Here is a 21,957-nt window from a genome sequence, read left to right on the forward strand (position 1 = left end):
CACCAGGACCTCCTCAGGCGATTGGCTCAAAACCTGAGTCTGCAAGCAGAGGAGGTCTCGGAGATAGAGGACCCAATTGTTACCATCCTCTCTTCCGATGCTCCCACCAGGGTCGCCCTGCCGTTCATACGGACCATCCAGGCCAATGCCAATACTATCTGGCAGTCCCCGGCCTCCATCCCTCCGACAGCGAAAGGAGTCGAGAGGAAGTACATGGCCCCTTCTAAGGGGTACGAATATTTACATGTTCACCCGACTCCCGGTTCACTGGTAGTGCAATCGGTGAACGATAGGGAGCGTCACGGCCAGGAGGCTCCGGCCCCCAAATCCAGAGAAGCCAGGCGGATGGACCTCCTTGGCCGTAAGGTGTATTCGGCTGGGGCGCTGCAGCTCAGGGTCTCTAACCAGCAGGCCCTGCTGAGCAGATACGCCTTTAACTCCTGGGTGGCAGTGGACAAATTTAAGGAGCTGCTGCCACAGGATGCTCGCCAGGAGTTTACGGCCATCCTGGACGAAGGCAAGAAGGTCGCGCGCACGGCCTTACAAGCCTCCTTGGACGCTGCGGACTCGGCTGCCCGTACCCTCGCGTCAGGAGTTACGATGCGTCGCATCTCCTGGCTGCAGGTTTCCGGCCTTCCGCCAGAGCTCCAGCACACGATACAGGACCTTCCTTTCGAAGGCCAGGGCCTGTTTTCCGATAAGACAGACCCCAGACTTAAGAGTTTAAAGGACAACCAGGTCATTGCGCGGTCCCTCGGGATGCACACCCCCGTGACACAGCGTAGACCCTTTAGGCCGCAACAACAGCAGCACCGTCGGCCGTTTTCCCAGTTCCGCCAGCGGCAGGACCTTTACAGGCGCCGCGGCAGGAACGGGAGGCGCAGGCAGTCGGGGAACCAAGGGGGGCAGAACCAAGGCTCCTCAAAACCCCCGCCTGGTCCTAAGCCTTCATTTTGAAGGTGCGCTCGAGGGCGCAGTAACAGTTTCCCCTATGGATCCTTCCCCCCCGTTTTCCAACCGCCTTTCGTTTTTCCTCCCGGCGTGGTCCCAAATAACATCGGACCGCTGGGTCTTAAGCGTGGTGCAGACGGGGTACCGCCTGCAGTTTGTTTCGTTTCCTCCTTCCCGCCCTCCTTCCTCGTCCCTCTTCAGGGACCCCTCTCACGAGCAATTCCTTCGGCAGGAGGTGCGGACGCTCCTCAGCAAAGGAGCTATAGAGGCGGTTCCCGAAAACGAGAAAGGCAAGGGGTTTTATTCCCGCTATTTTCTGATCCCCAAGGCCAAGGGGGGCCTCAGGCCTATCCTCGACCTGCGAGAGCTCAACAAATACCTCGTGAAGTTGAAGTTCCGCATGGTATCCCTGGGGACCATCATTCCATCCCTGGATCCGGGAGACTGGTACGCCACCCTCGACATGCAGGACGCGTATTTCCACGTTGCCATTTGGCCACGCCACAGACGCTTCCTCCGCTTCGTTGTGGGGGCTCGTCATTATCAATTTGCGGTCCTCCCGTTTGGCCTGTCCACGGCCCCGAGGGTGTTTACAAAATGCATGGCAGTTGTCGTGGCGCATCTTCGGCGCAACCGTGTCCACGTGTTCCCTTATCTGGACGATTGGTTGATTCGGGGCACGTCGGAACAGCAGGTGTACAGCCATGTCCGCGTGATCACCGGCATGTTTGCGAGTCTGGGCCTCTTGATAAACACAGACAAGTCCACCCTGAGGCCCACTCAGAAGGTGGAATTTATCGGGGCCGTCCTGGACGCCACTGTGGGCAGGGCCTCGCTGCCTCGGCAGCGGTTCCAGACCATGGCGGCGATCGTTCAACGCTTGCGGTCAGCCCCGTTGACGTCAGTGAGGACATGTCTAACCCTGTTAGGCCACATGGCGGCGTGCACTTTTGTGACCGACTACGCTCGGCTCCGCATGAGGCCTCTCCAGCTGTGGCTTATCAGTCATTACAGGCCAAGGCAACCGCTAGACATGTTAATCACAGTCCCCCAGAAGGTCTTAGATTCCCTCGGCTGGTGGTTGGACCAGTCCGTATTGTGTGCGGGTCTTCCCTTTCACCCGTCTCAGCCCTCGGTATCCCTGACAACGGATGCCTCAGATCTAGGCTGGGGGGCCCACCTGGGGACCCTGCGGACGCAGGGCCTATGGTCCCAGGAGGAGGTGGGGCTACACATCAACATGAGGGAGTTGAGAGCGGTCCGCCTTGCTTGCCAAACGTTTTGTCATCAGCTTCAGGGTCGTTGTGTAGCCGTGTTCACGGACAACACGACGACCATGTATTATATCAACAAGCAGGGCGGCACCAGGTCCTCCTCCCTGTGCCTCGAGGCGATACGACTCTGGGACTTTTGCGTAGCCCACTCCATTTACCTCAGGGCTTCCTTCCTTCCCGGAGTACGGAACACGCTGGCGGATCGATTGAGCAGATCCTTCCTGTCACACGAGTGGTCCCTTCGCCCGGACGTCGCTCTCTCCATTTTCCGGAGGTGGGGTTATCCCCGGGTGGACCTCTTTGCGTCCAAGGGGAACAGGAAGTGCCAAGCGTTCTGCTCCTTTCAGGGCAGGGAGCCGGGGTCGATAGCGGATGCCTTCCTCATCCAGTGGTCGACCCACCTGTACTATGCGTTTCCTCCGTTCCCTCTGGTTCACAAGGTCCTCCTGAAGGTGCGCAGAGACAGGGCTCGTGTGATCATGGTGGCCCCGGCATGGCCCAGACAGCACTGGTACACCATGCTGCTAGACTTGGCCGTAGCCGACCCGGTTCCCCTGCCCCTTCATCCGGACCTGATTACCCAGGACCACGGGTCTCTCTGTCACCCAGACCTGCAGTCGCTGCACCTAGCGGCGTGGCTCCTGCGTGGCTAACTGGTTCCGAGCTGCGCTGCTCCACGCCTGTGAGAGAGGTGCTCTTGAGCAGCAGGAAACCGTCCACAAGAGCCACATATTCGGCAAAATGGAAACGCTTCTCCTGTTGGTGCGTAGAGAGAAATCTCCGCCCTATGGAAGTTTCGGTATCCGAAATCTTAGACTATGTTTGGTCCCTCAAAGAACGTGGTCTGGCCTTATCGTCGTTGCGAGTCCATCTGGCAGCTATCTCCACCTTTCACCCGGGTGCGGACGGTCGCTCCGTCTTTTCTCACCCGATGGTGTCGAGATTTCTTAAAGGGCTGGAACGGTTATTCCCTAACGTCCGTCCCCCTGCTCCAACCTGGGATCTTAACCTGGTGTTGTCCCGGCTCATGGGGCCCCCCTTTGAGCCGTTAGCTACTTGCTCCCTGCTTTACCTCTCTTGGAAGGCTGCCTTTCTAGTAGCTATCACCTCAGCTAGACGGGTGTCGGAACTCCGAGCCCTTGTGGTAGACCCCCCATATACGGTCTTCCACAAAGACAAGGTACAGCTTAGACCACACCCTGCCTTTCTACCCAAGGTGGTCTCAGCCTTCCACGTCAACCAAGAGATTTTCCTCCCGGTTTTTTTCCCAAAACCTCACTCCTCAGGCAGGGAGCAGCAGCTCCACTCGCTGGATGTCCGTAGAGCTCTCGCGTTCTACATAGAGAGGACCAAACCCTTCCGCAAATCCCCCCAGCTTTTCGTGGCGGTAGCGGACCGTATGAAAGGGCTTCCTATCTCCTCCCAGAGGTTATCCTCGTGGGTTACGTCCTGTATCAGGACCTGTTATGACTTGGCCCAGGTCCCTACGGGCCGTGTGACTGCGCATTCTACCAGGGCGCAGGCGTCGTCGCTGGCTTTCCTTGCCCATGTGCCCATCCAGGAAATCTGTCGGGCAGCGACCTGGTCATCGGTCCACACCTTTGCTTCGCACTACGCCCTGGTACAGCAGTCGAGAGAGGATGCGGCCTTCGGAACTGCAGTGCTCCATGCCGCGACTTCTCGCTCCGACCCCACCGCCTAGGTATGGCTTGGGAGTCACCTAACTGGAATGGATGTGAGCAATCACTCGAAGAAGAAAAGACGGTTACTCACCTTGTAACTGTTGTTCTTCGAGATGTGTTGCTCACATCCATTCCACACCCGCCCTCCTTCCCCACTGTCGGAGTAGCCGGCAAGAAGGAACTGAGGAGCGGGCGGGCCGGCAGGGATATATATTGGGCGCCATGGCGGCGCCACTCCAGGGGGCGACCTGCCGGCCCACTGGAGTTGCTAGGGTAAAAAGTTTCCGACGAACGTGCACGCGCGGCGCGCACACCTAACTGGAATGGATGTGAGCAACACATCTCGAAGAACAACAGTTACAAGGTGAGTAACCGTCTTATATTTCATTATATTTACGATTTTGTTATGGTAAATGGGAGGCAACAGTGGGGCAATATTAGGATTCATTTAATAAAGAAGGTGATACTATCCAAGTTCCAGTTACAATTCTTCTCTGAAAGAAGGTTCCAATATTAAGATCATTCTCAAACAAGCAGTAGTCTTGGTATTCTTCAGTTTGTATTTCATGACATCCTGTCATGTTCCTGTGCCAGATATGGACTGGCTACAGAGTTTGCTTATACACACCAGATGTGTTCATCATAACATCCTGTAATGCTCTGCCAGGTATGGCTGAGGTTTGTTTAAATAAGCTATTTTATACACAGTGCCATCTAGTGGCTGAACAATAAAATACAGCTTAGCATTCCATTACACATCCTGTCAGTTTCAAGCATCTAGCAAAAAATTGTCCAGCTATGAACCATATTTTTAGAGTGACCAGATGTCCCAATTCTGTAGGGACAGTCCAATATTTGGGGCTTTGTCTTTTATAGGCACCTATTAACCCCCCATGCTCTGTCCCGATTTTTCACACTTGCTCTTTGTTCACCCTCCATATTTTTGTGGTGTTCGTTTGTGAGAACACACATTAACAAAGGTGAAACCCAACATGGAAAGCACACTACAAAGGGCTGTTAACATACTGCATCAGAACTGATCAGGAAGCTACATACTTGTGCATCAGTTAGCAGTGGTTCTCAACCTATTTACCATTGTGGACCACATATGCAGCCCGCAATGTGTTTATGTGGGCTCCATCCAATACTACCTGTATGACCCTGAGGATGTCACATGGGCTGCAGCTGTGTGCTGACTGGGCCGCAACAACCACAGAGCACTGCTTTTTCTTTCTTGACTTTTCCAGAGTTATGTTTAAGATGCAAAATCTGTCGGTGCATTTGGAACTCAGAAGAGAGTTGTAGCAATTAAGTGGAAAATTTTGAGCAGGGCCAGTTTCAAGTATGGAGGGTTCAGATCCTAGAACGGTAAGACCTTGATGTCATCCACTCCATAGCCCTCTGCTAAAGGCAGCATTGTCCCTATAAGTGTACATGTAGCTGCATTTTTTGTTTTATTTTAGTGGTGGAAAAGGAAGGATTATGGGCTATTACAGCCAGGCTCACAACCTGACTTTCCATATTTGAAATTGTGTGTGTGTGTGTGTGTATTTATAAAACACATTATGAAAGGAGGTGGATTGTCTGTGCATGCAGCTATCTAGCACAATTCCATTGTTCAGAATTTATTAACAAGTTATCATAAAAAGGTAACAAATGTTTTTATAAAAGCAGCACCGCTTCAGAAGGTGCCAGCTACTCACATTCTTGGGTGGCTGATGCCACTTAAGTCACATACTTCCTAACAGAGCTGAGCTTGGTAGGTATTTTGCATAACTGAAACTTTATCAGGTTATTCTTCATGAATGTTTACTGAATTAAAGGGACTGCAGATTATGTGTTCTCCTAATACCTTGTAATATTCATACAGTAATTTAATGTTAGCTAGCAAACTTAATCCAGAAATTACTGTGTACTGGTATTTTCTCCACTAAATCATATAAAAATGTGTATCTGACTTTTTTTGAAAATTTAGATTGGAGGTCAAATGGTCCAACTTAAATGTGTGGTATACTCACAACTACTTGCCAATTGTTTGTTTGTTATTAATTTGTATTACAGTGGCACATAGAGGCTCCAGTTAAGATTGGGTCCCCAGTAGCATAGGCACTGCACTTACACGAGATGGTCCCCAGAGAGTTTACAGTCTAAATAGAAAAGAAAAACGGTGAGAGGGTAAACAGAGGAGGGGAAGTGATTTGCCCAAGGTCATACAGCATATCGGTGGCAGAGCAGACAAAAGAGCCCCAGGGCTTCTGACTCCCACTGCTTGTTCTATTGACTAGGCCCCACCCCTCTGAAAATAGCACCGATTTAAAGCACTTTTTAGAGAATGATCATAAATGAAATGGGCTATTATCAGAGAGAAATTATTTATTCTAGAATCAACCTTGCTTGAATTCATCAGAAAAGATATTCCTTTTTGTTTTGTACTTTAAGCTTTAGCTCTAGTTCAGATGAGTCACTATGGTTGCTACTTCAAAATAATAATTTTTTTCTGTTGCCTTTCTCAGATTTTCGGAGGTACGACAGGAACATAGATCCATATGGCCAATCCTTACCTTCCTGTGTAGGGTGAAGACAGCAGCTTAGCTTACTACAACTCTGGGGCTGTGGTTGTATTTGACTGTGAAATAGCAATTATACCCCAGTTCGCATTGAATCACACATGGGCACATTCCTAAGCAGTTGAAAGGAATGAATGGTGAGCAGACAGTCAGCATAAGCCTATGCACCAGATTAACCCCAGGAAAGCCACATTTTGAAGATATAAGTGGGTCATAAGTGGAGTGTAGCCTTTATAATAGCCCAGTGTGCAGAAGTGAATTTCATATAAGACATCTTCAGCATACATTGAAGTAATTCAGAGGTTCCTGTTGGCTTCAGTGGTCTCTGGATTGGGACCATAAACATTAGTGACCGCCAGGGCCGGCTCTACAGTTTTTGCCGCCCGAAGCAGCGCACCGAATTGCCGCCGCAGCGGGTGCAGTCCATGTGCCCTTAGGGCGGCAGGCGCGTTTCCGCGGCGGCAATTCGGTGGCAGCTTCTATGGTTAGCTGAAGCCGCTGCAGACAGCTAAAGGTAGAAGTGTGCCTGCTGTCCACAGCGGCAATTCGGTGCGCTGCTTGGGGGCAAAACAACAGGGACTGCTGCCCCTTGCAGATTGCCGCCCCAAGCACCAGCTTGGAATGCTGGTGCCTAGAGGCGGCCCTGGTGACCGCTCCCTGAAGCTTTACCACCACTTTCCCTATTCTCTTTGTCACAGCAGAAATACAAGGGATTCACCCCTCTGTTAGGTTCCTGCCTTGATCTTGCCTACTACAGCAATGGAGATGGGTATAGAGTAGTTATTATATGCATGGCTGCTTGTGGTACAAGTCACCTTTAGCCTGGTCAAATGCTCATGGACAGCAGTTAGTGTTTAAAATGTCTGTCTAATACACATGTACAGTCTGGATAGAGCCGTGTAGGCTGTCCTGGCCCGTATATTACAAGTGTTTACCTCACAAACCGCTCACAAGTTTTAAACAAAAAAGATCCTTTAGCAACAAAGTGATTAGCAAGCGTGTGCTATAAATATTTACAGTTGTGAATATAAGCAAGGCTGTAGATATGCAGTCAGAAATTCTGGTGAGGGGAGTTTCAACTAAATAGGAGATTCAGCATTTTGCCCACTGAAAAATTACAGAAAATCTTGTCTCATACAATAGGAATTATCCCATTTCCTGAGGAACAGTTTTGCTGGCTCTTTTTGTATATTAAAACAACATTGAATTCTTTCTGTTCTTTCTAAACTGTCTCCAAGTTGGTTCACCTGTCTAGTTATCACTATTAAGATTGAAGTGGGTCCCTTAGTTTTACTTTTTAACTACTATGCACAACATTGCCGGTGGATGAGATAAACAGGCTGGGGAGGGGCTGAGGGAGATAGTATTATTTTGGTTACTCCATGTGCACAGTTGGTGGCTAATCGGGAGCCATTTGGGGATAGTTGCCCCATCTCTTTCTCCCAAAACTCTTACTTGCTAGAGAATCAACAAAGTTCCAAAATCTCTGCAGCATGGAAGAGAAGAGAGGTTCTGATCTGACACCATGACCAGTTTTGCCAACTCCCATGACTTTATCATGAGCCTCATGACAGTTATTGTTTTCCTTAAAACCCCAGCTCCTGGAGTCAGGTGGATAGGTGATGATTTCAGCCTTAATTATTAGAGAAAACGTAAGTTGCTAGCCCTCATGGCTGTGGAGAACACTTCACATTTTGAAGCTTACCCTAAATGCTCAAAAAGCCCCAAACAAACAAAAACAAAAAACAGAAGGCAGATAAAAAGAACACCAAATCTATTATTTTTACATAATCTCATGATTTTAAAGCCAAACTCATGATTTTTGGTGAGCCTGACTCACAATTTTTGAACATTTGGGGATGGCAATACTGTGACATCCTGTCTCAGGTATAATGTCTCGTAACCGTGAGCTTGTTTGGAGGCTCTAGCAGGAGAGTGCAGCTATCATATACCCTTGAAATAACAGATGCTTGGGGCTAAAATCAAGTCTCAGTTAGACTGATGTAACTGGAATCAGAATCTTTCCCTTGGGGGGATTTGTCTCTCCAGATGCAGCAGTTAGAGGCTGAATACCTCTAATAGCACAATCTTCATGCAGCTTCACAGATTTTACAGGTTTGGATATAGAATGGTTGTTTAGTAAACTAAAAAGAAAACAAATCCTTTTGCCAGGAGTTTTTGCAGCACTCGTCATCACTGGTGTTTAAGTCATTTAATACAAGGAATGTACCAGCCAATGTGTTTTAGCAATGCAAAATTGTAATGGTGTATAAACCAAGTATTACTGTATCAAGTAATCTGATCATTGCATTGTGAAGTTAAATGTTGCAGAATCATGGATTGTAACCTGCCGTACTTGCTAATACTGCAATTAATCAGGTGCTTATGAAATGGCATTTTAAAAATTAAAATCGGGTAAGAATAAATGAAATGGTATAGACACAAGGTAATGTGGATTTAGTATCATAAAAAGCACAGAAGCAGCACTGAAGGTTCAGTAGGAGCCAGCATACTACAAAGCTAACAAAAGGAAAAAATCAGTCTGTTTAATAAATATAAAAGTCAGAAAACTGGTGGAGCAACTAGTTCAGAAAAATGGGCCAGATCACTGTGTTCACGGAAAAGACTTTTGTGACTTCTTTTTTGTACTGATCAGAGTGCTTAATATCCTGCCAATTCAAGATCCCCTTGACAGATTTCAGAGTCATATTTACAGCCCAGTTTATGTATAAATTCAATATTTACAGCTATAATCTGTTGTTGAGGACGTGGGCCCTATGCACACTATTGTAGATTTTTAACTAAGGTTTCAGAAATGCAAGTAAAAATGTTGCACTGTGGATTATTGATCAAGTTCAGCAGTGGCTTAAATTACATGTTGGATGCAAGTGGCAAATAACTGAATTAACATTCAGGAGGTGTGCAAAATGAATGTTGCAGTAATGATTCAGGGCAGTTCTCAAATTTACTTGATCGTGTCCCCCTTCTTTGTGTCTGTAGTAGTGTACATCCCATCCCATCCCATCCCACCCTGCAGGTGGTTGTGGCGGCTGGTCAGTTGCCCAGCCCTGAAGGCACTGTTTCTGCCAGCAGTAGCACAGAAGGAAGGATGACAATACCATACCACCACCCTTCTGAATATTGTGCAGTAAGTTTTCCCCCCCTCCCTCAAGCGTCTCACACTCCCAAGAATACATTCTGGGTCCACCCCCGCCCCCAGTTTGAGAACCTCTGGTTCAGGGCTAGTTGTACCTTTGACTCTGTTCTAGTGTTCCCTTCAGGAGCTGTGACCAATAGATGAATACTGTGACCCAAAGCAGCCTTTTCAAAACAAAATATTATTTAATCTCAGCAGTGGGAAGAAAGCAGAACAAAGAATAGGGTTCTTTACAGCACAAACAGCTGCATCTGTAGCTGTTTTCCCTAAAGTTTAGGTAAGCCTACGTTGTTGCAGACATCCTTGCCTCTGGGGACTGGGGTTCAGTCTGCTTCCCACAATCCTTGCTTCTCCCTTGCGCTTCAGGGACTGTGATATTATCCAGTGCCAAGTTTTGTCCAGTTCCCACCTGAAGGCCCCCTGAGGATAAGTTAATTCCCGTATGGTTAGAGTAAACTTCAAAGGGAATGCCACCTTCATTGACTAGTAAGCATAGGTGGATGGGGCAATCTGCAGACATTGTCCCCTTTCCTGCAGACATGCCAGTAAGTCCTCCTGAAAGTAACTATTGGTAATCATATAGCAAGCAACATAATCACAAACATTCATAGACTATCACAGGCATCTCCCACATCCTTCACAGTAACTTACCCACCAAGAGGATGGAAAGGAGCTATGGCAGGGAAATAACTAACTGGAGAGTTTGAAATAAAGCAGGACACTGCCCTTTCCAGTTTACAGCAGCATGATTCCCAACCATTTAGGGACTCAATACTGTATTGGTCTAAGTGGGCACAGAACCCATTGCACTCTCTATACAAGGGTTGAATTTGGAAGGTGAGTTTTCAATGAGTTAGAGTTTTTGAAGCTTTCCATTTTTCATTAAACAGATTTGAGTTTTTGAAGCCAGTAATGCTGGACCACAGTTCAAGACAGGAAGTGAAGAAAATTGAACTGAAATTACAAGAAGACTTTGAATGCAATTACCGAGAATGGAATTTGGCCAGTGTACCAGGGCTAGCAGCTTTACTCTTGCATTAAAATTGACAGGGAATAGAGCAGGGCTGCATAGAGAAATGTATGTCAATATACTTGCTATTAGACTTCATAGAAGAGCTCCAGGTAAAGTCTTTGTGGTGCAAGCACTAAGCAGCAGACTTCTGAATGTTAACCATTCTGGTATTTGCTCTGAGGAGGAAAGGAGTGGAGAAAAGCTAGTTGCTGAAAATCCCCATGAGCTGAAAATGTAGAAACACCAGTTGGGCTCATGAGTTCACCAGTAGGGCAGCCTGCAGTTGACCAGCTGTGCCCTCATTGGTAGATCTATTCCTTTTTGTTTTAAGAACAAATATGAGGAGTTTCAGAGATAATTAGAGCATTTTGCTAGAGAGCTAAAATGAGGCCTCCAGGTTTTATAGAAACAAGATTTTTAAAGTATTTGACATTAAAAGTATTTTTCATAAAAATGCAATACATAACTTTTTAATTACATTGCTCTAAGAAATGTCTTAAAACAAGGGCAATTATCTCTATATTTAGCTGACTTTCAGATAAAACAAAGAACAAAAGCTTTGCTGTTCTGTCATTCACTTTTAAAGTTAGGACCTATTAGAATACCATGTTCTGTGGTTAGAGATTTCTTTTTCATAATTTGCTTTCCTGTTTTCCTTTGAAGAGGTCATGTACCTATGAAGCAGATATTATGGTTAGGCCACAGCTATCATCTTTTTGGTTTCATTAAACTTTTCCTTTCAGTGTTTCCTGTCAGACAAATTTAGCCTTTGGTGACCTCAGTGGAGTCAAGAGTGTTAACTATTAGGGTGTTGTAATACTTTACTGAGGAAACATTAAAAAAAATTGCTCATTAAATCAATATTTGGATTTTTGTTAATCTGTGGGCCTGTACATGTAAAATTCCCTGAGGGAATGGATTCTCTAGCTCAAAGTATAATAATCTGTTACTCTTACTGCAAAGGATAGATTGGGAGGGGGAAAACTTCTGTTTGTATTGACTAAAACTATGTTAGAAGGCAAACTTTCTTAAGCTTTAACCTGCCAAAAGATAACTTCTTTCATTCCTTATTTACTGTTTGAGTTTTGGCACTTCTTAGGCTAAAATACACGTTTTAGAAAACAGTTGAACTTACAAAAGATTCCATTAAAAATTGCAAAGAGTAATTATGTTTAAAAGCACTATTTGTTAATGTCTGTTCATAGTTAATAATTTACTCAGTCTTTTTTTGTTGTAGTAAAACACATTTGAACTGAGTTAACAGTAACTGCAGAAGCTTTCTTGTTTATTCACAATCTTGCTGTGCAAGGATCTCCCCACTCCTTTTAATTTTGTTTTAGTAATACATTTGTTTTTAACTGACTTGCTGCAAATTAAGTGACCTGCTGAAGGTTCAGCAGAAATTGGATGAGTAAATATCTAGCTATTGGTTCTTATGCCCAATGATAATGCAGTGCGAAAGGAAAAGGTGGAACAGGAGAAGCCATTTTACATAGTTATAAGTAGGCTCGGAAGGATTAGATTTTTACCAGTAAATTTTTATTGTATACACACAAACCAATGGAAAAAATATTTCCCTTGATCATGATCAAAATTTACAGATAGGCAAGGTAACAAAAATATTGTTTGAGAACTTCTTAAAGTTTCGTTTAAGGATATTTGGACATGTATGTGATGTTGACAATTTGTGTTCTAACGATTATAAAGCTTTTACGTTTTGAATCACAATGTCGATTGTTCTTAAATTTTTGAGCCCCCTCTCAGTTTTGCACAACTGTGAAAAATTTAAATAGATAAAAATGAAAAAAAGTTTTAAATTAACATTGATATTATATATAAACATACATAATTCAGCCAGTCCTTGTTACAAGTGTTCTTGTCTGAATCATAAGTTTGACTCTCCCTGACAAATATTTACTAGTTGTGAAGTGTTTTTAAGTGTCCAACTTATTGGCATAGTGAAATATTTGCACTAGTTTAGTCTAAGTTTTGTGAAAACTCTCAAATATTTGAATTGCACTTGAATTTAAAAATGTAATTTTTTTGCACAGTTGTGGATTTGTGTAAGCTGGTACAGGGTACTGGTAAAAAACAAATAAATAAATAAATAAAGGTGCAACAGCGTACCGACAAATAAGTGGAGCATTCAGTACTGGCTTACTTTCACTCCTTTGGCTGCATAACAAAGTTCAAACACAAAGCTAATAAAAGCTTGGAAAGGGAAAACTCACTGTCACATTTGTTTGTTTCTCTCCCTCTCCTCCTCCAGCCAGGTGGCTAGGCTCTGCATTCCCCTAACCCCCACACTCAGCAGGGGCTGCAGGGCTCCCCGCTAGCTTGTAGCAGGGGGATTGGCTGAGAGAGAAGCCTCCCCAGCTAGCCTGCTGCCTGCACAGGAACAGTTTAAACTTAGCTGTTCACTCTTGTTAATTTCACTCACAGTGAGTGGGGTGAGGTGGTGACTGATCTTCAATAATATAATACACAATCAAAATCACATTCTTTCCCCAGCAGAAAATGTCACTGTTTTTTAAAACAACTAAAGATTCACAGGGAAAGCAAACAGCCCGATAAACAAAACCACAAAGGGATTGGAGGGGAAAAACTGAAGAAACAGTAGTTTTCATTCCACCCTCTTTATATATTGAATTAAACACCTGAAGAATCCTGGGTTCACTGGGGAGGAGCCAAGCCCCCTTGGCAACCTGGCTGGAGGAGGGGAACCGATGTGACAGTGAGTTCTGGTAATAGTAGTAGCTTTAAAATCTAAGGCATAGAGGACAAGAATGTAGATGGGAAACTTCCCAAGGAAAATCTGGTTGCTCCAGAAAGTTATGCTAGTAATTCTGTAGGTGTTTCTTCTCTCCCCTCTGACTCAGTATTCAAACAACAGATGTTTTAAAAGCAAAGTAAACACTGAAAGCAAAGACAGAGTGTGCTGTTACAATATATACAGCTGTAAAATCTCTCTGTACAGTTCTGAATTGCCTCACAGTTTAGAGATGCAGGATGATGAAGTGTGGATGAGTATTTGTAGTTTGAAGGTAATATAAATGGTTCTGTTCACCTATTCCAAATTTATTTCTATTAGTTTATATTTTGCTATTTAGAGTGTTTGGCAGACAGAAATTTATTTAACTCATAAAAAATATTTGCAAGTCATCCTCCTGCTGCCTTTCCAACTGATTATTAAGGTCTGTATTTCTCAGCTACAGAGTAACTTAAAGCAATGACATACTGGGAGAGTCACAGAACAACAAGAAACTAGTGAAGCAATGCAACCTACTGGAGTTTGTTTCATAGATTAAGCTTCCCATATTGAAATATGGGTGTTCTTGTGCTTTTTTTTTCCCCCCAGACCATTTAAGCATTGTCTGTCATGAATTTACCTAATTTACTTAGAAAAATGAAAGCTTTAGTATACAATGACAGCTAATTGTGGCTACTGCTATTTTTATAAATGACCTAGTGTTTACAGAGTCCCTCCATGGAGAAGGAGCTGAGCCTAATTTTCATAATTAAAGTTGGCCAGTGTGTTCTTTAGCATTTTGCATATCAGATTTAGAAGTCAAATGTGAACAAGCTGCAGTCTTGGGCAGATTCAGCAGACTACAGTGAACATAGGTCAAGAAGAAAGAATTTGAGAAGGCAAGTGGGGCCACTAGATGCCAAAGGAGCACTCAAGGATGTGAGAGCAAGTCTGAAGTACTGTCCCAAATGGTAAACTAGAAATGATATAAATTTGTTGGGTAAGAGTCAACCACCAGAGGACACCTGATAATATTAAGCCATAATTGTCAGGTTTTGAAACCTAGTGTTCTCATTTCTTTTAATGTAAATTAGGAGTCTGCACCTGTGATGCAACTAACTATGTAAATCATACACATAAAATGTCTGTGGTGCATGGAAAAACTCATGTTTTGTGTTTTTTTTTTTTGCAGGAACAGGAGAAAGTGGAAAGAGCACCTTTATTAAACAGATGAGGATTATTCATGGGTCAGGTTACACAGATGAAGATAGGAAAAGCTTCACAAAACTGGTTTATCAAAACATATTTACTGCCATACAAACTATGATCAGAGCTATGGATACTCTAAAAATACCATACACAGCTAAGCAAAACAAGGTAAGAACATACAGTTTCAGTTCCTTTGACTTCAGCATTTTGGCATGTATGCCATCCTTTAGAATGTGTTTACTTGCTCAAGTATCCTGCGGAATACATAATATGTATAAAATTAACTACACAGCTATGTCTCAAAAAAGTCCACAAACACTACCACCTTGTTATATAAATGGGAAGCACGCATAATAATTTGTGTATGATTAAAAGGAGAAGAAATACGGTGAGATCTGAGTAGCAGACTCTAGAGACCATTTTTTGGTCACGGGAATGGGATAAGGTCCTGGAATACTAACGCGCCAAGCAGCAATTGCGAAGCAGGTTTACTCACGTAGCGAAACCGAGCGGGCCTGAGGGGGGAGCGAAAGGCCGGGTCCCCGGAGAGAAGGCGGCGGCCCCACAGGCTCCGCTCACTTCTGCTCCTTAGCTCCGGGAGCTGCAGCAACCTCCGCCACTCGCGCGTGGGCCGCTCCCGGCTTTGTACCCCGCCCCCGACCAGCTGGCTGGGAGGGGGCGGGGACTCGGCCTTTAAATGGCCGCAAAGCTCCGAGCGGCTGCGCCCAGCGCGTAGGGCGCACTCTGAGCGACCCAGCAAACAACGCGCCCCGCTGCCTAAATTACCTGTCCCGTAGCATGAATTCAGGGCAATCCTACTGCACAGGCAGGCATGTCAGTGTTGTATCCTTCGGGAACCTGGCAGAGGTAAGGACAAGATGGTCAGCCTCGGCACTCTCCATGGCCCCCAGAGCAGGCTGTTTTATTGTGGAACATGAGCTAGAAAACCAGGTTGGTTACAATGTTATTCTTAAATCCAAATAGCCAGTCAGTATAGCGGTTCCATTTAATGTTACTTGAGGAAGGAAGAAAGAAAAAGGCAAAGGAATAGTACTGATTCAGTCACTAGTCTCTCAGTATTAAGATTTTTCCTATATTGTGGACTGTTTGTTATAAGGCTGGTTTGGTTACACTGGGGAGAACAATGCCGCCTACACCTGAAGTGAATTTATTTAGTACCCAATACTGTCCACCTAGGAAGTTTGTACTTAGACCCATGATTCAGCAAAGCAATTAACTTGCTTAAATGTTTTGCTGAGCAGGGAGTATCCCTGTCAATTAGCCAGATACCAGTTCTGCCATCACTTTAATGACTGGACATTTATTCTGGATGAAATCCTGGTAACATTTAAGTCAGATTTCATTTTCATTCCAAAGTTTTGCCACTAAGTTTCTGATTCCTGATCTAGAATAGATTTAGCTAAAGTTGAAACTGCCTCAAAACATTTAGCATCTAAGATGGGTTCAGATGATGCACCTGAGACAAATATTGCAACCATCACAGCTCCTCCAAGAGCCAGAAATAAACACCCCCAGAGAGTTGTCACCTCCACTTGTAGAGCAGTTAGACTTTGGCCTTCTAGAGCTAACTTCCAGTAACACCCTTTTCATAGCCCTCAAAGCAAGAAGGCAAAACACAGATGCTGGCCTATAGGCAGACTGGCTCAATGGGGATACACAGCGTAAGGCAGGGAAACTGTGCAGCCTTAAAGCCCCCTAGACCTCCACTCAAGAGAGATGATGACTGGAGTTAGAAACCTTAAGTGGATACCCTCAAGGGATGATGGGGAGGAATACAGGTACCCTGAAAGAAACTGTGACAGCATCAGTGTACACTTGGCTAAAAAGATGAGATTCTTTTCTTTTTTAAAAAAGAAACCTTTCTCCAGTGTATTAATGAACATCTGCAACAATATTTTCAAAAAATGTCAGTGAGACAACTTTCCCTTATGTTTTGTGGAAGGCATTTAAGTTAGAGAAGTGGTCATTATAATTATGTCAGGGCCATTTTAGGAAAGCAGTTGATTTTGGAAGAGAAACTAAAATCTCTTCAAAACCTCATAATTGGTATTTCCCAAGAAATAAAAGGTCAAACTGAATAAATTCAGCTGTAACACGACAATATCATTACAAAGGCATAATCAATTTTTTGTATTGGAAATTTTATTAAAATTGTAAGTGTATTTAAAAAGTCACATTTTAAATCTCTGTAAAGATGTTTATGCAATACAGATATGTAGGGTCAGATTCTCAAGTGGTGCAAATTCACATAGGTCTTAAAATTATTGTATGAAAAAAGTACAATTACAGCAAACATATCAGCAAATTAAGTTCAAATAGCAAACCTGTAGAACCAGAATGGCTTTTACAGCATGTTCTAGACATCCTGTCTGGAGCAGCTAGTGCCTCAAATACATGAACGGTTTCATTGCTTCCTCAAAGTTGCCCAATTCCAGGTTTGAACCCAGCATAACAACACTCCTGGGGGGGGGAATAGCAGATTATAGATCATAAAGAACAGTATAAATAATCTAGCTAGTAATGTACTTGCAGAAGTCTTGGCAAACCAAGTATTCCTAGTTCTCCTATTGCCAGTTCACAGCAAGGAGAGCCACACTTAACAATACTCGGCAAACACCATTCATTTCATTAAACAAATGAATAAATGGTGCTTGCTTCTAGTATTTATTTATACGTACAGAGAACGTGAAAAGGTGGAAGTACGAATACCAACTGTAAGAGTCCAATTAATTGAGATGAGCTGTCGTCAGCAGGAGAAAAAAACCCTTTGAAGTGATCATTGAGATGACCCTTAGAAGGTGTGAGGGGAACTGGAAATGGTTGGGTCATTACACTAATTGAATCTATTTCCTTATGTTAAGTTCTCCTCACACTGTCTATGGGTCATCTCAATGATCACTTAAAAGGGTTTTTTTCTCCTGCAGCTGACAGTTCATCTCAGTTGATTGGACTCTTACAGTTGGTATGCGTACTTCCACCTTTTCATGTTCTCTGTACGTATAAATATCTTCTGTCTGTGTGTTCACTTCTATGCATCCAAAGAAGTGGGCTGTAGCCCCCGAAAGCTTATGCTGAAATAAATTTGTTAGTCTCTAAGGTGCCACAAGTACTCCTGTCCTTTTTGCAGATACAGACTAACACGGCTGCTATTCTGAAACCAGAGATAAATGATCATGTTCGTGAGATTTTCAATCTTTTATTTTAGCATTTCAAAACAGCTGAAGCTGTCCTTTACCACAAAAATCTCCTTCCGTCAATAGGATACAGTAGTGTTGAATTGCAGATAATGGCCATGTTAGGGTGACTTATTTCTTTGCTTGGTGCCAACAAGGCATTCAGTGCTGTCATAAACAGATAGCTAAGGGTTAATGTCTCTTTCACCTATAAAAGGGTTAACAAACAGTGACCTGAAACAGCTGCCCAGAGGACCAATCAGGAGACAAAATACTTTCAAAACTGGGTGGAGGGAAGTTTGGGTGTAAGGTCTTTGTTCTTTGTCTTGGTTCGGTGGCCCTCTTGGCTCTGAGAGTGATCTCTCTATCTCCAGGCTTTCTAATCTTCTGTTTCCAAGTTGTAAGTACAAGGATAGTTTTGGATTTACATGTGTGTAGTTGCTGGAATGTTTTAAATTGTATTCTTTTTGGATAAGGCTGTTTATTCATTTTTTCTTTTAAGCAATTGACCCTGTATATTGTCACCTTGATACGGAGACCATTTTTATGTCTTTTTCTTTCTTTTTATATAAAGTTTTGCTTTTGAAGACCTGCTTGGTCCCCCCCCCCTTGTTGAGGCTTGAGGGAATTGAGTCTGTACTTAACAGGAATACAGAAGGGGGGGGAGGGTGGAATCTCTTTGTTAGATTTACTAAGCCTGACTTTCTATACTCTCTGGGTGAGGGGAGAGAGAGAGATTTGATCTCTCGGTACTTGTGTTTCAAGGACTTGAAGCAGGGAATATCCTAGAGTACCCAGGGCGGGGAAATCTGGGAGGAGGTAAAGAGGAGGAAGGGAAGTGGGTTATTTCCCTTTGTGGTGAGACTAAGGGCATCTGAGTCTTGGGGTCCACCAGGGAAGGTTTTGGGGAGACCAGAGTGAGCCAGACATTGGAATTTTCTGGCTGGTGGCAGCGATATCAGATCCAAGCTGGTAATTAAGTTTGGAGGTTTCATGCTAGCTTCTCATGTTCTGAACTCTGAGGTTCAGATCTGAGTAGGAAAGTTATGACAAGTGCTGCTGTATTCCTTATGTCTGTTTTTTTCAGGTCATTTACCTTTTTGCTGCTTGTCTTCACCTATGCTCTTTGTTGAAGTTCTTCTATTAACGTATCGTAAACGCCAGTTAAAGTGTAGGATACACTCCATGCCTTCATAGCCAGTGAACTTATCCTCCTGTAACAAATTTTAGTCATACAGGTTTCATTTTTTCATTTAATTAGGAAAATGCTCAGCTGATCCAAGAAGTAGAGGTGGACAGAGTAACAGCGCTAGAAAGAAAACAAGTGGAAGCAATCAAGAAGCTCTGGGCAGATCCAGGAATCCAAGAGTGCTATGATAGACGGAGAGAATACCAGCTCTCAGACTCTGCTAAATAGTAAGTACACAGTACTAGCACAATGTTGACCCCAGACATCATCTACTCCTGGATATCCCTTGGTCTGAAAATTTCACCCACCTTTTAAATTAGTCTGAGATTTATGCTAAGATTTTAAATAATTATGTATAAAATGTTTGTTTCCAAATATCTTCCTGGTTCTGAGCACACTGAAATCATTAGTCAGTTACCCTCCTTCCTAATGCTGAGGTCAGGACAGCTGGAACATAATTAAATTTCCCTTTGGGGAGAGCTTGAAAATAGCTGAACAAAATACATCAACATCCAGCAGGCAGGGCAGTGAGTTTATGTAATAGTAGTTTTAAAAGTACGTAAACTAGGGAATGAAATTTGGTGTACAAATTAGCCATATTTGAAAGTTCTTGAACTTCACTGTGAGGTAAATCTTCCTTTGTCTAGTGTGGTCTAAATTCTAGTTCTGAGGTCACAGAAGTAATCTGGTGATTTGCTCTAGCTCCTTGAAGAAGGAAAAAGTGCTCTAAACATCTGTTCTAGGAGACTAAAGAGTTCCTGGTTATGAAAATCTAACTGTGTGGATTTTGGTGCCCATCTTTAGTTGAGATTTGTTTGGGACAGAAGGCTGGGCAGAAAGAGTAGCTTTAATATGTTTTGTCTATCAACAATAAGAGAGCTGCCTTCTATAAGTATGGGGTGATTTTTGCGGTTGATGAGCATAGTTTGGGATCTGTCTTGTTTTGTATATATCTGTAGCGCTCTTTTGAGTGGTCTCAGATAAATAAGCATTACATGAGAGTCAAAGCACAAGAATGCGACCGTTGGACTAAATCCTGGCTTTATAAACCACAAATCTTGTGAAATCAGATTTCTAGATTAACTGCATTAAAGGCAGAAAACAGTGATTTCCTTTAGTCATGTCTAATTACATTTATAGATAATCAATCCATTTGAGTAGACACCTGTTTATTTCTTTCTGTTTAAAGCACAAATGGATAAATCACTTTAATATCAAGAGCAGTAAGTAGACTCCTGCAGCTGGCCCATGCTAGTTGACTGGGGCTGTTTAATTGTGGTGTAGATGTTCCAGTTTGGGCTGGAACCCTGGGCTCCATGACCCTGCAATGTGGGAGGGTCTTAGAACTTGGGCTGCAGCTGTAACCAGAACATCTACACTGCAGTTCCACAGCTAGAGCTTTACAAGATCGAGTCAGCTGCATATTTTAATTGCAGTGTAGAGATTCCCTTAAATTTATGAAGCTTTTGTCTAAACAAAGTTGCTCATTTCAGTTATATGTTAATAGCCTAGAGAAGGTGATTATTGCACATATTCAGATGACAGGTTCTTTATGTTAAGTATATAGTTCTTCCACTGGGTTTGTGGGTAAATGATTACACTTACTACTCCATATTTTGACTAAATATTTGGATTCATTACATTAAAACATTTACTTACATATATGTGTGTCTATCTTATTTTGCAGTTACCTTACTGACATTGATCGTATTGCCTTGCCCTCATTTGTGCCAACTCAGCAAGATATTCTCAGAGTCAGAGTGCCAACTACAGGAATTATTGAGTATCCTTTTGATTTAGAAAACATTATCTTTAGGTAAGATTGACTGTATTCTGGCAATGTATGAAACAAATTCATAATAGTCATATCTTTTAAGTTGTCTGCAGAGACTTTACCCTTAAAACTACAATGAGCCTTACATGCAAAACAGGATTAATATCTGTTTCTTACACTTCAGTCTCCAAATTCAATCAGTAACTCTTTAGAGAATAATTAAATTGGCTATGGCTTTTTTAAAATGACATTTTCTAACTTTTCCAGAGGATATTTAAAATCCATTCCTCTTTGAGACTCTGGGCCAAATGTAATTTTTTTTTTAAAAAACTTCCCATATCCAAACTGCTTACAAACATAAAATGTCAACGGCCTCTTTTCAAACTTTTAGCTTGAAGATATTACCAACAATGTAAGAGTTACTTATTGTCAAATCAGAGAAATAACTATCTCTGTGGGGGGGGGGGGGAGAGAAAAAAAAAGCTGATCCAGATCCAGCAGTTACTCAGTTCTGACACTTTCCCAGCCTCAGTAGATCTCCTCCTCATCACCAGATCCTCACTTTCCCTGCCTCTCTGCTCTCCCTCCAGCTCTGCATGCTTGATCTCAACTTGAGTCATAGGGAGCAGGACCCTAGTAAGATCCTTCTGACTAGATTTCCACTCTGATGAATCACAAGAAGCTGCCTCCCTAGCTAACATGCAAGCTCCACTTCATATTTGACTGCAAGCTGTCCCCATCAGTGCATCTTCTTCCTTGTTAGCAACCGCAGGCATTAATGCATGCCAGTGAAAATATTTAAAATGCTGTGTGCAGTTAGGCCATGAAGGAGGGGGAAAAACAGCAGAGCAAGACCTGGCATTCTCTTCTATTTAAATTCCAATATGTCAGCAATCCCCATGGTATTGGGAAATGGGCTGAGCAGAAGAGTTTGGGCAGTTGAGGCTGGGTTGTCTTGCAGTGCTGTTTTTTCTGCCCACCTCCCAAACCCTGCTTCGCTCCTCTTTGGATAGCCCTGCTTTTCCCATATCCTCAGTCCACACACACAGATCCACAACCATCTGCTTCCCTCCACCTGGCCCTGTTGTCCTCTTTCTCATCTGTGAGAGTGACTTGCTTGAGGTCCTATAGCTGATCTATAGAGCCCAGGTCTCATGACTCTTTAATGGGGATGCCCCAAGGTTCAAAGAGGGAAGAGC

The 21,957-nt window shown here is 43.6% G+C and overlaps 1 protein-coding gene across 2 annotated transcripts in view; it reads left to right on the top strand.

The window, feature by feature from the left end:
* The window catches only part of LOC115653410 (guanine nucleotide-binding protein subunit alpha-14), a 57,217-nt gene that overhangs the window by 26,801 nt on the left and 8,459 nt on the right, over positions 1 to 21,957 (top strand). The window contains exons 1-4 of one of the 2 annotated variants that reach the window (XM_030566703.1): positions 6,422 to 6,611; positions 14,585 to 14,769; positions 19,057 to 19,211; positions 20,672 to 20,800. In XM_030566703.1, the coding sequence (XP_030422563.1) occupies positions 6,605 to 6,611; positions 14,585 to 14,769; positions 19,057 to 19,211; positions 20,672 to 20,800 (476 nt within the window). In that variant the 5' untranslated portion in view covers positions 6,422 to 6,604. Of the gene's footprint in view, positions 1 to 6,421; positions 6,612 to 14,584; positions 14,770 to 19,056; positions 19,212 to 20,671; positions 20,801 to 21,957 lie in introns of those variants that run through there. The other variant, XM_030566701.1, reaches the window with a different exon arrangement.

The sequence above is a fragment of the Gopherus evgoodei genome, chromosome 6, assembly GCF_007399415.2.
Source record: "Gopherus evgoodei ecotype Sinaloan lineage chromosome 6, rGopEvg1_v1.p, whole genome shotgun sequence".
Taxonomy (NCBI): Eukaryota; Metazoa; Chordata; order Testudines; family Testudinidae; genus Gopherus; species Gopherus evgoodei.